The sequence below is a fragment of the Lontra canadensis genome, unplaced genomic scaffold, assembly GCF_010015895.1.
Source record: "Lontra canadensis isolate GAN:19392208 unplaced genomic scaffold, GSC_riverotter_1.0 scaffold41, whole genome shotgun sequence".
Classification (NCBI taxonomy): domain Eukaryota; kingdom Metazoa; phylum Chordata; class Mammalia; order Carnivora; family Mustelidae; genus Lontra; species Lontra canadensis.
Genome location: NW_022631035.1, coordinates 15561203 through 15577490, shown reverse-complemented (window position 1 = coordinate 15577490; position 16288 = coordinate 15561203). Strand labels below are relative to the sequence as shown.

The 16288-nt window shown below is 38.5% G+C and overlaps 1 protein-coding gene across 9 annotated transcripts in view; it reads left to right on the top strand.

Moving 5' to 3' along the window:
* TLK2 (tousled like kinase 2) overlaps positions 1-16288 on the top strand; it is a 113844-nt gene that overhangs the window by 46240 nt on the left and 51316 nt on the right. For 6 of the 9 annotated variants that reach the window (XM_032870907.1, XM_032870910.1, XM_032870905.1 and 3 more), the window contains 3 exons: positions 440-483; positions 1217-1312; positions 9333-9500. In XM_032870907.1, the coding sequence (XP_032726798.1) occupies positions 440-483; positions 1217-1312; positions 9333-9500 (308 nt within the window). The remainder of the gene's footprint in view (positions 1-439; positions 484-1216; positions 1313-9332; positions 9501-16288) is intronic. The other 3 variants (XM_032870904.1, XM_032870903.1, XM_032870906.1) reach the window with 2 other exon arrangements.

Below are 16288 nucleotides of genomic sequence, written 5' to 3'. Positions count from 1 at the left end.
ATTTTTTACTTTTGAGGGGAAAATTCTCCCAAAATGACATGGCCACAAAGTTTTTTGTGATACAGAATAAACCCTCTAGTTCTTAGGAGTTTGTTTTGAATTCTTTGTTCTCTTAATTGAAGGCATGGACGTAAATTAGTTCTGTTTTGATTCACAGTTGTGGCATAGGTTTTGTTAGTATGTTATAAAAGAAAGATGAGCAAATCTTAAAGGAAAGCAATCTCAGAAAAAGTCTTCCTTTTCACTGCTTATTAAGTCTTTTATTAGATGAGGAAACTGTCTCTGTTCTTACAGTACAGGTAATTTCGCTTGTCAAAAGTAAAGCCAACACTTGAACTGAAGATAACATATGCAGTTACTGAATACGTAGTGCTTTTTAGTGAATGATGGTTTACGTATGTTATTGGAAAAACTGTACTTACTTTGGTTTCATTTTCAGGGAAAGGCACTCCTAGGGGACATAAAATTAGTGATTACTTTGAGGTAAGTTAAATTTTTGGAAAAAAAATCTATAGTGATTTTTAAAAAACTAAATCCTTGCGTTCATTTAAGGCTTTAGAAAGCAATATTTTGCCTTTACTGTGCTCTCTTCCCCTTCCTTCCCATCTTCATCAATCTGATGTTGCCCCATCTCTCTCTATTAAGAGGAAACTACTACTGACTTCCTAAATTTAAATTTTTTTATGATGTGTCTTGTCTGTGATGATATAAAAATTCACAAATGAGGTGGTTTTTCTCTTGGCCAGACTAGGTTTCGGGTCTTACAAAGATTGAAGTGGAGTGACTTGGACTCTTCTTTTGTCCTCTTCCCTTTAGTTCAGTGGGTCACGTAGCGAGTTTACTGACCCATCATCGTTAGTGGTTCCTAAAGAAGACACTAACATCCACTATACCGCTGTATTCCTGCTTTCGGGTATTTTGAGACAAGAAGGGAAAACATTCTTCTCCGATGTCCTTTCAAAACCATGTGTACCTTCAGCTTTCTAGCCATGTATTCTTTTATATCTTGTACATTTCTGCGGGAGCTCCTTCTTAAAACTTACTGAGAAGATAGCAAAATTTGACTTATATGGCATTTTCTCTTTAGCATAAGATGTATTGACTTATTAAAGGGGCCGTATAATTAAGACCTATTTGTGTGTTAATCTTTTACTCTCCTTATCTGAAGCATAGTACTGTTTTGAATTATTCATATCCATTTCTCCCTGTTGGCCAGTTTGCTGGGGGAAGCGGGCCAGGAACCAGCCCTGGCAGAAGTGTTCCACCAGTTGCACGATCCTCACCGCAACATTCCTTATCCAATCCCTTACCGGTAAGCATTCACCTGGAGAAATGTGACACCTGTTGTAGGAGACGAGAAGCCCAGGAACACTCAAGCAGTTTCTCTTCCATTAATTACCCAAGGGGAATGAGGCATTAAGGAGAAACATTCATAGTATTACCTGTGAACCACTTAGATTCAAGTCTGTATCCATAAATTTATGTTTTACAAGAGCTAACCCTGTTTCTCAGTATAAGTTACCTCTAAGCCTACGGCTCAGGGTCCTGTCGAGGAAATAATTGCCAGTTCAAATATTAGGTTTTTATCCTTGCCAAGCTTACATGTTCCTATAAATGAGTTCTGGTTTTTTGTTGTTTTTTTTTTTTTAAATGTTTGGTCAGCTCCTGGCATTTGATTGATTTTCAAGGTTTTCTCCGCGATGTGGTGGAGAAGCTAATGTTACGCAAATTTGAGATATTTTGTTTCCTTTTTTTTTTTTTTTTAAGATTTTTTATTTTTAAATAATCTCTGTACCCAGTGTGGGGCTTGAAGTCACAACCCTGAGATCAGAAGTCGCAGGCTCTACCACCTGAGTCAACCAGGCCCCCACCCCACCCCATTTTCCTTCCACTAAGTAAGAATTGAAAGCCCTAAAAAACATTTTAGCCAAGTTAGTGGTTCTCAGCTGGGGATAGTTTTGCCTCTCAGGGGACTTTGGGCAATGTTAGAGTAATTTTTTATCACAACTAGAGGGTCAGAGGAGGGAGCTGTGGGCATCTAGTAGGCGGAGGCCAGAAATGCTGGTCAGCATCTTACAAGGGACGCAACAGGCCCCACAGCACAGTTACCTGCTCCAGATGTCACTGGTCCCAAAATGGCGACTCCCTGAGCTAGCTGGTGAATATGGGATTTTGTGTGAATTTACTTGAGAGTCTTGGGATAATTTGTTGAGACAATACAAGATCTTTGTACTCAAGAGTATGTTCTGGCTGCTAATGCCTCATGTGTTGCTTTGGGATCTTAGGGAAGAGGGGTCTCCCTGAAATCAGTTTTTGTGCTAGGTGTCTCTTTTTAGGAATGTTGTTTGACTCTGCTGCCTCAGCAGAGCTGGGTCATAGTGCTCTTTCCGTAAGTGATTGGGTCTGCTGCATTAAAGTGGTGAGAATGCACTTCTTCCCTTCTGTCCCAGAAAGTCTTGCATTCATTAGGGTGACTACAGTTATTAAAGCGCTTAGAAAAAGGTATTCACCTCAAGAATTTGGCTATTATTTTATCATCCTTGTCATATTTAAACATGTTAGAAATATTTGATGTGTAGAACTGTTTGGTTAGGTTGAGGGTTTTTAAATAACTGTCAAGGAGACTTGTGTCTTTATTTTTCCTTGATATTTATTTATTTATACAATTAAAAAAATATTTTAAGTGATCTGTACACCCAACGTGGGGCTCAAGCTTACAACCCCAAAGATCAAGAGTTGCATTCTCCACTGGCTGAGCCAGCCAGGTGCCCCTGTTTTTCTTAACTTTTAAACCAATGAAAGTGTTCAAAATATTTCAACACAAGAAAGAAAAATTACCAACTCCCCCTCCCCTTATGCTCCCTGCCCGTTATTAGCCCCCTCCCTGCCATTGTGGATAGGCATTATCCTGACGTCTAACAGCATAGATGTTTTTTCTGTTTTCGTACTTTGTATGAAAGGAATCATACAGTATGTAATCTGATGTCTGGCTTCTTTCATTCAGCATTCTTCTGTGAGATGCATCTGTATTGTTTTATGTTGTTGTAGACCATTCACTGTCATTGGTGTGTGGTATAATTTTTAATATTTTTATTTAATAACATTTTAATTTTTAACTTTATGGTTAATCTCTTCCCCATATTCTTCCACTAATGTTAATCCCACGAGAGCAGGGACTTGGCTTTGTTGTTTATTGCTGTTTCTGTTTTCTCAGTACTTAACTATATAAAGGTATAATTTTCTTTTTTACTATTTCCTTGACTTGACATGAAAAGCTAATAATATCTTGTTCAATTTTCAATCTCCAACGCCCAAAACATTGCTTGGCACAAACGGTAGATGTTCAGACCTGTTGAAAGGAACAATCAGTGGATAAAGAATTACTTTAGCTTTTTTTTACCCTAAGTGGTTCTTCTGTATTTTTTGTTGAAAACAAAGAAGGACCTAAAACGTAAGTCTTTTAATGCAGGAGTTTGGTAAACTATATCCCACAGCTCACAAGCTAAGAATGACTTTTAGATTTTTAAAGAGTTGTAGAGACAAAGAAGAATATATCACAGACATGATATATGGCCTGAAAAGCCTGAGATATTTGTCTGGCCCTTCACAAGAAGACATTTCCAGGAAATCATTATAAAGTTAACTCTATGTAATTGTTACTTCGGTCAAGAAGTAGAATATTTCCAGTACCCTAGAAACCTGTGTGCTCTTCTGAGATTACAACTCTCTCCCTCTCTACCCTGGAAACAACCGCTGTTCTAATTTTTGTGATTATAATGATCCATTTCTTAAAATCTGACCATGTATGCATCCCTAAACAAAATAGTTTCATTTTGTCATTAAGTCAGTTTGTTAATCGTGGCATTTAATCACAGTGTTTACATTTTCTGTATTCTGATTTTGGGCTGTTTGCTCTAGCAATTACTAAGAGAAGCATATTCATATCTCTCATGGTTGTAGGAGGTGTTTGTTTCTTCCTGTATTTATGTTTTTGCTTGGTGCATTAAGTGACTCTCTTTATCTCTTGCAATGCTTTTCACTCTAAATGCATTATATCTGATATTCAGTATATCCAAATTACTGTATGGTATACGTATTTCCATTTTTATACTATCAGCTTTTCATTATTATGTTTTCAATATACCTGAAAAATACATAGTTGAATATTTTGTTTATTCAGTCTAAAGTAGTTTTTTAACTTTTGTATTTATTTTATTTGCATTTAATTATCATTATATTGGGTTTAAATATACCATCTTTTAATGTGTTCTCTACTTAAATCCTGCATGTTCTCTGTTCCTTTTTCTTTCATTTCTTGCTTTTATTTGGGTCGGGTGTTTTGGGGGAGCGGTGGAAATCATTTTGTATCTTCATCCTCCACTAGTAGCTAGGTTCTGTTCCCTATTTCTCTTAGAAATTGCCACATGTATCTTCAGTTTGCCCAGGTTTGATGTTAATAGTATCTTTTTTTTCTTTGATGTTAATAGTATCTTTATCCTCTCCAAGAAAGGATGAGGTCAGAACATTAACTCCATTTACTTGCTACTAACTTGGTGTTGGGTGGTTTATATTTGCATTTTGTTTTTGTTTTTGTTTTAGCCTCATACAACATCGTTATTTTATGCTATCAGTGTTCCTTTACCTCTTTCTTCGTATTTCTTTCCTTTTTGCATCTTACACACCTTCCACCTAGGATCACTTTCCCTCTACTTGAAGTACTCCTTTAGTATTCTTTTATATGTATCTGCTGGGGACTTAACTCTCTAGGTTTTTCTTTGCTTAAATAACTTTATTTTGCTTTTATTCTTGAAAGATATTTTTGCTGTGTGTATTAGTTTTGCATTTTTTTTTTCCTCTTAACAACTGGATGTATTATTACCATCTTCTGGCTCCCATTGTTACTATTGAAAAAACAATATTCCTTTACTTCTTATTTCTATGAAAGTATCTGGGTTCCCCCCTCCAGCTGCTTTAAAAATCCCTCTCTGTGGTGCTCTGTAGTTTCACTATGATGTGTCCTTTTACTTCTGTTGCTTGTGATTTGTTGGGCTGCTTTGTTGGGTCTTATACCAGTTCTGGATAATAATTAGCCATTGTCTCTTCACATATTATTTCTGCCCTGTTCTCTTTTTCTTCTTCCTATAAAATTCCAGTTAATTTTGTGTTAGACCATCTCACCTCATCACCATGGCTTTTAACTTCTTTTTTCTATTTTCTTTTTATTTCCATATGCTCCATTCTGTATAGTTTCTTGCCTTTCAGTTCCCAGATCTCTGTTTTGTTGTATCTGGTTTGCTGTTAACTCCACTAAATTCTTAATTTTTGTTATTTGATGTTCCCTGCTGATATTTTCAAGCTTGTCTTCTCTTACTACTTTTGTGTAATCTAGTAGACTTTGTTTTATAATCTGTTTGATAATTCTGGCACTCAAAGTTTTTATGAACCTGTTTGTTGTCTCTTTTATGGATCTGTTTGTTTTTCCTAGCTGTTGCTCCTTGCTTTATTTCTTTTGTGCTTATTTTTTTTTATTGTGTGCTGCTCATTGTTCCTGAAAAATTATTTGTGAAATTTCTTTGAGATCTAAGACAAAGATGTGTTCCTCCAGGGAAACTTTTTATTTGCTTCTTCCAAGTGCCTAGAGCTCTCACCCGTCCAGTACTCCTTTCAACTACTGAATTCATGGCACACATTTTGTTTGTTTGATTTTGTTTGTTTGTTTCATCCACCCATTCAGTATTGATCTGGATTGTGTTAACATTTCTCAAGGGAGCTCCTGCCTCCTGCATTGCCAAGGCGACTTCCTTGTAGTTCCCTGAGGGTTGGAGGAAGTTTTTCTTCTGGTTTACATTTTCCCTGAGAGTCTAACCCTTGGGAAGCCCTGAAAGCTTGAAGTGCGAAGGGTTTCCTGTTGAACCCTCTGCCCCCAGTGGATTTTGTTTGGCCTGTGATTATCTGCTTGGCACCATGTGCCCTGGAAACGGAAATTTAAGATCTGCAAGTACCCTTAGGGCAAATCTGACTTTGGTGCTTCATTTATGTGTCTTGTGTTCCTAATTTTCCTTAGATTTTGCCCTAGCAGATCCCTACTATTTTATCAACTCTTCAGTGCTCTTAGTATCTTTTTTTCTATTTTTATTATTTTCTAAGGGAAGTTTAGTTCAAATATCCTAGCCTGCTGTATTTCCAGAAATACTCAAAAATCTTTCAGCCCTTGGCAAATATTTACTGAGTATTTACATAACAGAATAACTAATTTTAGTATTGCAACTTCAGAGATACAATCTCCCAAGTAGTGCAGATACTGTTGTGATTGGGTATCAGGAGCACTTTGGAGCCTGAATTTAAATAATTGCATTTGATTTGGGTAGGAGTTTTGGTCTCAAGGAGGTGGATTCTGCTTACAAACTAAAAAACTAAATTCCTTTGTCGGGATCATTTTGGTTAGTTTATTTTACTTTTCTTTTTTTAAAGATTTTATTTATTTATTTGACAGATCACAAGTAGGCAAAAAAAGAGAAGGGGAAGCATGCTCCCTGCCTGGCAGAGAGCCCAATGTGGGGCTTGATCCCAAAACCCTGAGATCATGACTTGAGCCGAAGGCAAAGGCTTAACCCACTGAGCCACCCAGGCGCCCCTTACTTTTATTTTCTAAAATGAAAATGTTAAGTGGTTTTTCCTGATGAAGGGATACATGCTGACTATGAATGAAAGTACAACTCAGAAGTGTTAAAATAGAAAGTCTCCTCCAGAAAAACTATTATTAAGGAGTTTAGTGGGCATAGCGTATCCATGTACGTTAATATAATAGATTTCATTTCTTTGTTTATTTAACAATACCCATAAACATTTTTGTGTCCTATAAACAGTGCTGTAATGAACTTAAAGACTTTTTTTTAATTTATTTACTTATTTGACAGAGATCACAAGTAGGCAGAGAGGCAGGCAGAGAGAGGGAAGGGGAAGCAGGCTCCCCGCTGAGCAGAGAGCCCCATGTGGGGACTCGATCCCAGGACCCTGAGATCATGACCTGAGCCAAAGGCAGAGACCCAACCCACTGAGCCACCCAGGCACCCCATGTAACGAATGATCTTCTATATATATCTGTACTTAGACATTTCTTTTCCTTTGGATAAATTTCCAAACTGTAATTCCCTAGTCAGAGTATATGCTTGCTTTAAAACGTCATCATGTAATTGCTAGCGGATTATCAGCAGTTGGTAGGTCCCAGTTTCTGCATACCCTCCTTTAATATTAAAGTTTAACATTATAGTCTTTGTCAGTGAGACAACTGCCTTGTTTTACCTTGCATTTCTTCATTAGTGTTCTTGAACATCTTAAGTTAGTTGCCTTTGGATTTCTCTTAGTACTTATTTAGGCTCTTTGCCATTTATTTATTAGAGTATTTGTTTTTTTCTTCCTAATGAGTAGGAACACATTATTTTTTAAGATTGTTAACTCATTGTTATTTATATGGTAAACATTTTTGCCTGTTTGTAATTTTATCTCTTAATATTATGTTGACTTTTGCCATTCGGGTAAAAAAAAAATTGGAGTCAAATTTATCAGTGTTTTTCCTTTATGTCGTACTGGTTTTGTGTTATTCTAAGATGTTCCTATATGGTTTGTATTTTTAATGTCATGTTTAAAAAGTCCTTCACCATTAGAATGTCATAAAAGTATTTGTTTCTGTTTTCTTGTAATTTTTATGTATAAGGACGCAATCTACTTTTCCCTTTCTTCTAATACTCAAATATCCTATTCTCTTGTTAATAAGTTTCCACTAATCTGAAATACACTTTAATCGCAAATTGTATTTCCATGTTAGAGGGGTCTGTTTCTGTGCCACTGATTAATTGGTCTGCTCATGTACCGGTATTATACCAGTATAGTTGTTGTTTTGTAGTATGTTTTAATAACTGTAGTCAAGTTTCCCTGCTGTTCTTTATCAAAATTTATGTGGCTAATCTTGATTATTTCTCCAAGTGAACCTCAGAATTAATGTGCGAAATTACACAAAAACAATCCCCCAAAAGAAAGTAAAAGTTAACCTCTCTGTTCACTGTACCACCATTACACACTCTCTTGCAGAAAAAAAAGAAAACCAAAAGTAAACAAAAAGCCTTAAGCATTGGTTTTTAGAAAAATTTGACATCTGTAAAATTTGAATGCAGGAGCATAGTGTCACTGTGTAGGTCATGTTTTATGTCTGTCAGGAAAGCTGTGGTTTTCCTTTATATGTAACTGCCATATTTCTTAAGTTTATTTCTAAACTTATTTCTTTTTTATAGATTTTTAAATAATTTGAACCTGTTTTTTCTTCCATTACATATTCTGATAATAAGAAATTGTTTGTATATGGGGTAGCTATTGATTTTTGTATGTTTGTTTTATATTCAGTCATCTTGCCAAACTCTTATTTATTGTTTTTCAGTTGATTTGCTTAGTTTCCTTTGTGAATAGTTATATCATCCAAAAATGACACTTTTCAATTTTTAATATTTTCCAGTGTTTATTCCTCATTCCCCCACCCCCTTGTCACATTGGCTAACATTTCTATAATAATGTTGAGATGATTGTGGTATTAATCCCCTGTCTAGTTTTCCTAACTTTGATGAATGTGTCTCTGGTATTAATTTATGTTGATTTCTGAAAAAATACTCTATTGTATTAAAGATGGATACTTCCTGTGGTTTTTGTTTTTGTTTTTGTTTTTTAAGAGTTGCTCGATAGTTTGCAAATCTTTTTTGGCATCTAAAGGGAAGAACCTTGATTCCCCTTCCCCCACCATTAATGTAATGAATTATATCAGTAGATTTGCTAATAATGAACCATTTTTGCATTTCTGGAATAAACCATACATAATTGTGTTATATTATTCTTTCAGTGTTCAGTGGAACTTGTTTTGCTTATATTTTTTTTGATTTTTGCATCTAAGTATAGTGTGGTGAGGATAGAATTGAGAGTGAAAACTGTAAATTAGGGGACAAATGTCTTAATCTTCATTTACCTGCAGGATAGAAATAACATTTCTTTTGTAGGTTTGAGGCTATTTTGAAGTTGATTTGTTGAACTCTACAAAGTAAACTGCAAATGCAATTACACAAAGAAAAATTAAAATGCAATTTTGCAGAATTCGAGTAAAATACTAACTCAGAGTTAGATAGGTTATAATCCAGTGATACTGTCATTATGCTCTCCACATTTGTTTTCAGAAAAGGTGTTTTTCAAAAATACTCTTACTTTCCATAGCTGTGTTTTTATTTGTTGTATGTTTTGGCAGTTTCAGGTTTTCTTTTTCATGTAATTTGGGTGTTTTCTTTAATGTTTTCCAGCGGCGAGTAGAGCAGCCTCTCTACGGCTTAGATGGCAGTGCTGCGAAGGAGGTGTCAGAAGAGCAGTCCGCTCTGCCCACCCTGATGTCAGTGATGCTGGCAAAGCCTCGGCTTGACACGGAGCAGCTGGCACAGAGGGGAGCTGGCCTCTGCTTCACTTTCGTTTCAGTGAGTACCGGGGCTGCCCTGATGGCAGATCCTTGTTGCCCTGGAGCTCTTTGATGAAGTTTGAGTAATTATTTTGGCGAAGAGATGATGACATTTCTGACTATGTGACTTCTAAAGGTAGCGTGATTGTACTCAGTCTCCCTTGGTACAAGGGACTGGGAGAGACTGCTTTCTTAAAGTTTGAGCACCTCAGGGGTGCCTGGGTGGCTCAGTGGGTTGGGCATCTGACTCGGTTTTGGCTCAGGTTATGATCTCAGGGTGGTGGGATCGACCCCATGTTGGGCTGTGCACTCAGCACTGAGTCTGCTTGTCCCTCTTTCTCCCCTGCTTACGGGCTCCCACTCTCTCAGACAAATAAATAACAATCTTTTTTTTTTCTTTTTAAAGAAGCAAATAAACCTTGGGGGAAAAAAAAAAAAAGCCTGAGCACATTAAGGGAAAGAAAATACGGTTTTAGGTTGACAGGGAAGTAAAAAAGGTACCTATCAAATTCCATTATAGCCAAAGTATGTGTTTAATTACAAAAAAAAATCTCTGGGGCACCTGGTGGCTCAGTTGGTTGGGCGACTGCCTTCGACTCAGGTCGTGATCCTGGAGTCCTGGGAACAAGTCCTGCAAGGGGCTCCCAGCTCTGCGGGAAGTCTGCTTCTTCCTCTGACCTCTCCTTCTCATTCTCTCTCTCTCTCTCTCTCTCTCTCTCAAATAAGTAAATAAAGTCTTGGAAAAAAAAAAAATCTCCAAACTCTAGGCATCGGTTATTTGAAGCCGTCTTAAGGTGGGTAAAATTTGAGCACGGAAGCAGGCATTCTGTAGCATGTTCGCCAGTCACTTCCCCTCGGTGGTATTTGGGTGACCCATATGCTTGCCTCGCCTCACCTCTTCAATGTTACTCTCTCCAGGAATATTTGGTTACCCGTTGGTTTGCTTTCATCTTGCTCCTTTCTCTCTTCTTGAAGAACCAAGAATTCGAGTAATATGAAAATTTGACCCCATCAGTATTTACCAAATTATGATGCAGTTTGACTCAAAAGCTGTTAATTTTTTTTTTTTTTTTTGGCTTCTGTGCAGACCATAGGTGATATAAAGCAAAAGAAAGCCTCATTGCCCTATTCTTCCATTTTTAGGGGCCTCTTTCAGAGCTGACATCAGCACTGATCCAGACATCTTTCTCTTCTGCTGGTGCATTTTCTTCTCTTAGAACCTAAATTTCCTCTTTATTTGCTTTGTGGATTCTGAGTCATTAATCCACACACAGTTGTATATTCAAAAAGGCCATGAGAACAGTGGATGCCTTAAGGAAAGGAAATAAAAATTATGAAATAATTAGAGAGGGAATCATGCACTATTTGGAATACTTTCTTACGGTTATTGCTTTTCGTCAAGAAAGAAATACTACAACTTTTAAACTTAAAGAATTTTTAATTTAATTTTATTTATTATTATTTTTTAAAGATTTTATTTTTTTATTTTTCAGAGAGAGGGAGAGCGAGAAACAGAGCAGGGCCAGGCACAGGGAGAAGCAGGCTCTCTGCTGAGCAGGGAGCCCAGTGTGGGACTTTATCCCAGGACCCTGAGTTCATGACCTGAACTAAAGGCAGACGCTTAACCGAATGAGCCACCCAGGTGTCCCCAGAATTTTTTAATTATCAAAAGAACAGAGAGACTTCTTGTGTGAAGGCAGTATAATTTTATCTGTGGGTGGCAAAGAAACACAACATAAATTGGGAAAACTGACCATTATAATCCTATGCGTGAGCCTGACAGCATTATGCTGTAGTTTGTATGAGAATGTCATGGTTCTCTATAGTATTGTTCTAGAGAATAAGCCTGCCTGTGTGTGATATATAAATTACATTGTGTGTTTACTATTCACTAATAAATCTTCATCTTAGATCTAACTTGCTCATGCAAAACCTTGCATAATCAGAGGTTGATTTCTCCTTATGTTCTTCTATTGCCTTAAAAGCTACCTCCATTTCCCTTGAGGGGAGTTCCCTTTGTTCACTGCACAAATACATACTGAATGCCCACTGTGTGACAGGCATATAGTTAAGTACACAGGAGGGGCGCCTGGGTGGCTCAGTCAGTTAACTGTCTGCCTTCGGCTCAGGTCATGATCTTGGGATCCTGGGATTGAACCTCACGTGGGGTTCCCTGCCCAGCGAGGAGTCTGGTTCTGCTTCTGCCCTTCCCCACCACTTTTGTTCTCTCTCTTCCTCTCTCTCAAATAAATAAATAGCATCTTCAAAAAAAAAAAAAAGTGCACAGGATATTGATCAGCAAAACTCAGTCCTCTGATGTGAGCAAGCCTTCCATAAAAGGTACGGACGGGCATACAAGCTTGGGATGGGTGCAGACGGATAACCACCTGCTCGGTCCTATCAGCTAGTACACTCAGACTGTCGGAGGAGGTGCAGATGCTGCACCCAGATTGTTCTCCTGGAGAAGAGAGATGGCAGAAAAGAGTAAGAAAATGATCATGTTCAAAGAAGGAACAGGGAAATGTATGAAAAGCAAAGGCCTAAATGATTTGGTACCGTTCTGAATCTCTCTGCTTCTCTGTAGTTCCAACCAGAATATAAGCTTAGTAATACAGAGAAAGAAGAAAGCAAAAGAGTTAACATTAATGTATAAGAAATGCTTTGAATAAATAAAGATAAGCAGTTTCCAAAAAAATAGGCAAAAGCTATGAGCGGACAGTTTCACAGAGGGGGAAAAAGACAGATGACTAATAACATGAAAAATGCTTAACTTCAAGCATGGAGAAATGCAAAATATAAGAAGGTAATTCTTTTGACCTGTCAGAGTGTCAGGTGTGGATAGGTTTGACAGTTCTCACTGTAGGGTATAGTTTAGCCGCGCATGGAAGTTTTACACTGACTCTTGAGTTGGCAGTCACTTCAGACAAGTTGGTAATGTATTTGAGTGTTAAATTGACGTATCCTGGGGCCCAGAAACTGCATTCCCATAAAGTATACAAAGATGTTTATTGTATTGTTTATAATTGCAAAAATTGGAAGCATTTTCCCTTTACCAGTGTTTCAGAGGAGCTTGGAACAAGGTTATCTGTGACCTCCGCGCTGCTAACCCGGGAGATCATTCTCAGAACTTAACTGTCCGGTGTGATTCAAAAGCCACAGTTGATGACTCCCTTCTCCAAGCACGCGTCCTTCTCTTGGCTCCCATTCTTTTGGTTCTTCCGCATTTCCCAGACCACTAAATAGTGGAGTGCCCCAGGGCTCAGTCTTCAGACTTTCGTCTACCTTTATTCTCTATGTAATCTCACTTCGTTCCTTAGCTTTAGTTATCACCCATATGCAGAACATCTCCAAGTTTGTATCTCCAGCCCAGAGCCCTGCCCGAATTCCAAACCTATGTAGTCAGTTGCCATTAGTCTTCTCTTCATGTCTTTTTTCTTCTCCCCCTAAGATTTTAGTTATTCATTTGGCAGAGAGAGGGCGGGCGCAAAAGCAAGGGGAGCGGCAGTCAGAGGGAGAGGGAGAGGCAGGCTCCCCACTGGACAGACAGCCCAACGTGGGGCTCGATCCCAGGACCTTGTGATCATGACCTGAGCTGAAGGCAGCCGCTTAACTGATGACCCACCCAGCTGCCCTTCTTTATGTCTAATAAGCATATCAAATCTAATATGTCCAAAACTGAGTTCTTCATTTTGTTTCCCTGCTCCAAACCCATTTCTTCCGTATCCTACCACATCTCGGTGACTGTCAACTCTCCTTCTAGCTGTTTAAAAACTGTGGAGTCATTCTTGTCTTGTCTCTTTATTTTTTATCCCAATTACAAATCCATCAGCAAATCTTACTGTTAAGAATATGTTCAGAATGCTACCGCTTCTACCCCCTCCTCTACTACTTGAACTAAACCATGTTCTCCCACTGAAATTGTGGTACTAGCCTCCCAGCTGGATTCTTTTCTCCAACCTTTGTTTCCTTTTAATCTGTTCTCAGCAGATGAGAGTGATGTAGTCATGCCTGCTCAAAAGTGCTGAAAATGGCACATTAAAGCCTTGCGTGGGCTGTTCTCCCTGTTGTGCCGTCTCTTACCGCCCTCTCCCTTCCCTACTGGATTCCATCTACACTGGCTGCCTTGCCTCCTCAGATGCTACCTGGCATGTTCTCACCCCAGGGCCTTTGCACTTGGTGTTGCCTGTGCCTTAACATTCTTCTCCCACATAGTAAGTAACCGTGCCCTGTGCTCTCAGGTCTCTAGTCTCTGCTTCAGTTTACCCTGTTAGAGAGGCGTACCCTAACTACACTGTAGAAAAGAGCAACTCCTCCCTGCCCACCCTGCACAGTGTCTAGGTTCTGTGTCCTACCTTTTCTCCTTAGTCTTCCCTTCAGCTGACCTGCTATAATTTACTTCTTCGTCTGACTCCTCTCCTCCTACTACTGAAATGTAAACTCTATCAGGTCAAGGACTTTGCTTTGTTCACTTTTGTATCTCCAGTGCCAGAACAGGATCTATTCTAACAGACACTGGAGGCAGTTCTGTTGCGTGAATTGATAAAGGCATCCTTCACATAGGTCTAGTGGAATGTTACACAGTTGACAGAAGACATGAGATAGGTCTATATAGTTTTGGGGTTTTTTTAAGGATTTTTTTTTTTTTTGACAGAGATCACAAGTAGGCAGAGAGGCAGGCAGAGAGAGAGGAGAGAGGAGGAAGCAAGTTCCTCACTGAGCAGAGAGCCCGATGCAGGCTCGATCCCAGGACCCTAGGATCATGACCTGAGCCAAAAGCAGAGGCTTTAACCCACTGAGCCACCCAGGCACCCCAGGTCTATATAGTTTTTGTTTTTTTTTAAGATTCTATTTATTTAGGAGAGAGTGTGTTCCCACAAGGTGGGGGTGGGGAGGGTGGGAGGGTAAGAGATTGATGGAGAAGCAGACTCCCCACTGAGCAGGAAGCCTGATACAGGGCTCAGTCCCAGAACCTGGAGATCATGACCTAAGCGGAGACAGGTGTTTAACCACCTGAGTCACCCAGGTGTTCCTAGGTATATATAGCTGACTCTTGAATGACATAGGGGTTGGGGCACCAACCCCCACCCATGCAGTCAAAAATCATGCACTGTAATTTTTGACTCCCTAAAACAACTGCTAATAGCCTGCTGTTGACCAGAAACCTTACTGATGACATAAACAGCTGGTCAGCACTTAATTTGTATGTTATTTGTTTTGTATATGGTATTCTTAAAGTAAGCTAGAGAAAAAAATGTTACTAAGAAAATCATAGGGGAGGTCACTTGGGTGGCTGAGCCGGTTAAGCGTCTTCCTTTGGCTCAGGTCATGATCCCAGGGTCCCAGGATTGAGTCCACTATCAGGACCCCTGCTCATCAGGGAGTCTGCTTCTCCCTCTCCCTCTGCCCCTAACCCCCACTTGTGATCTCTTTCTCTCAAATACATAAAAATAAAATCTTTAAAAAAAAAAAAAAAAGATGGGAGAGGGTTGCCTGGGTGGCTCAGTCAGTTAAGTGTCTGACTTCAGCTCAGGTCATGATCCCAGGGTCTTGGGATTGAGCTCATCTTCAGGCTCTGCACTCAGCCGGAAATCTGCTCCTCGACTCTCTTGCTCTGCCCCTCCCCACAGTCCTACTCTCTGTCTCTCAAATAAGTAAAATCTTAAAAAAAAAAAAAAAAAGAAGAAGAAAATCGTAGGAGAAAATACATATACAGCCCTGTACTTAGAAAAATTCCACATATCAGTGGACCCGTGCAGTTCAAACCCCTGTTACTCCAGGGTCAGCTGTATATGCTAACAGTGAAAGATGTCTCAGTAGGCGTTCGTAAATAAAAATAGCTCATGGCAGAATATCATGAGTTTGATGCTTAAATGTTTAAAATTATATTGTTGACATAATTTTATATGGTTTTTTTTTGAGGGCGAGGAGAGAGGGAGAGGAAGAATCTTGAGCAGGCTCCATGCCCAGCATGAGCCCGATGCGGGGCTCCATCTTCTGACCTGAGCTGAAATCAAGAGGTGGTCACTTAACCAACTGAGCCACCCTAGGGCCCCATTTCTGTCTCTTTTAATATAGGAAATTCAATGTCTTTTTCTTTTTTTTTTTACTGATGTATAGTTAATATACAGAAGTTTGATTTTTTTAAAATTATAAGTTAATTTTCTGAATGATAAAAATAGTACACAAACATGGCCCTCAAAAAGTAAAGTGATGAGAAGAGTGAAAGGCTTTTCCTTTGCGCCCATCAGAGATGTAACCACTGTCCACAGTTTTAGATTTTCTACTAATTTACCATTTTAACTTCAACTTCAAATGATATACCTCTTACTTAATTAACTTTAAACAAGATCTCTCTGCTCCCCATTATAGGAGATGAGTTTAACATACTCAAGAGTATCACCCAGCTGCTTTCTCATCTTTCAGTTTTTTTTCGTTATTGTCATGTTATATGTGTGTGATACTGGGTTTTTTTAAGTATATATTTTAACTAATTTTCTGTTTTATAAATTATTCTAGAACTTGGAAACACATAAAGTGCATTTATAATATTATGGTGGTTTTATTATTACTCAAAGCATTGGATTCACCAGAAAAACCATCCTCGTTGTTGATTAGTTTTGAGCCATTGAGACAATTCTAGTTGTCAGGGTCTTTTGAATCTTCTTCTTCTTCTTTTTTTTTTTTTAATGTCAGGTTTATTCTTTCTCAGTTCTACTCTCAATCTATAAGCCTATGCTTACGTCATTATCACAGTGTTAATTATTGTAGCTTTGTAGTAATTAAGTTTTGAAATCAGGCAGTGTGATT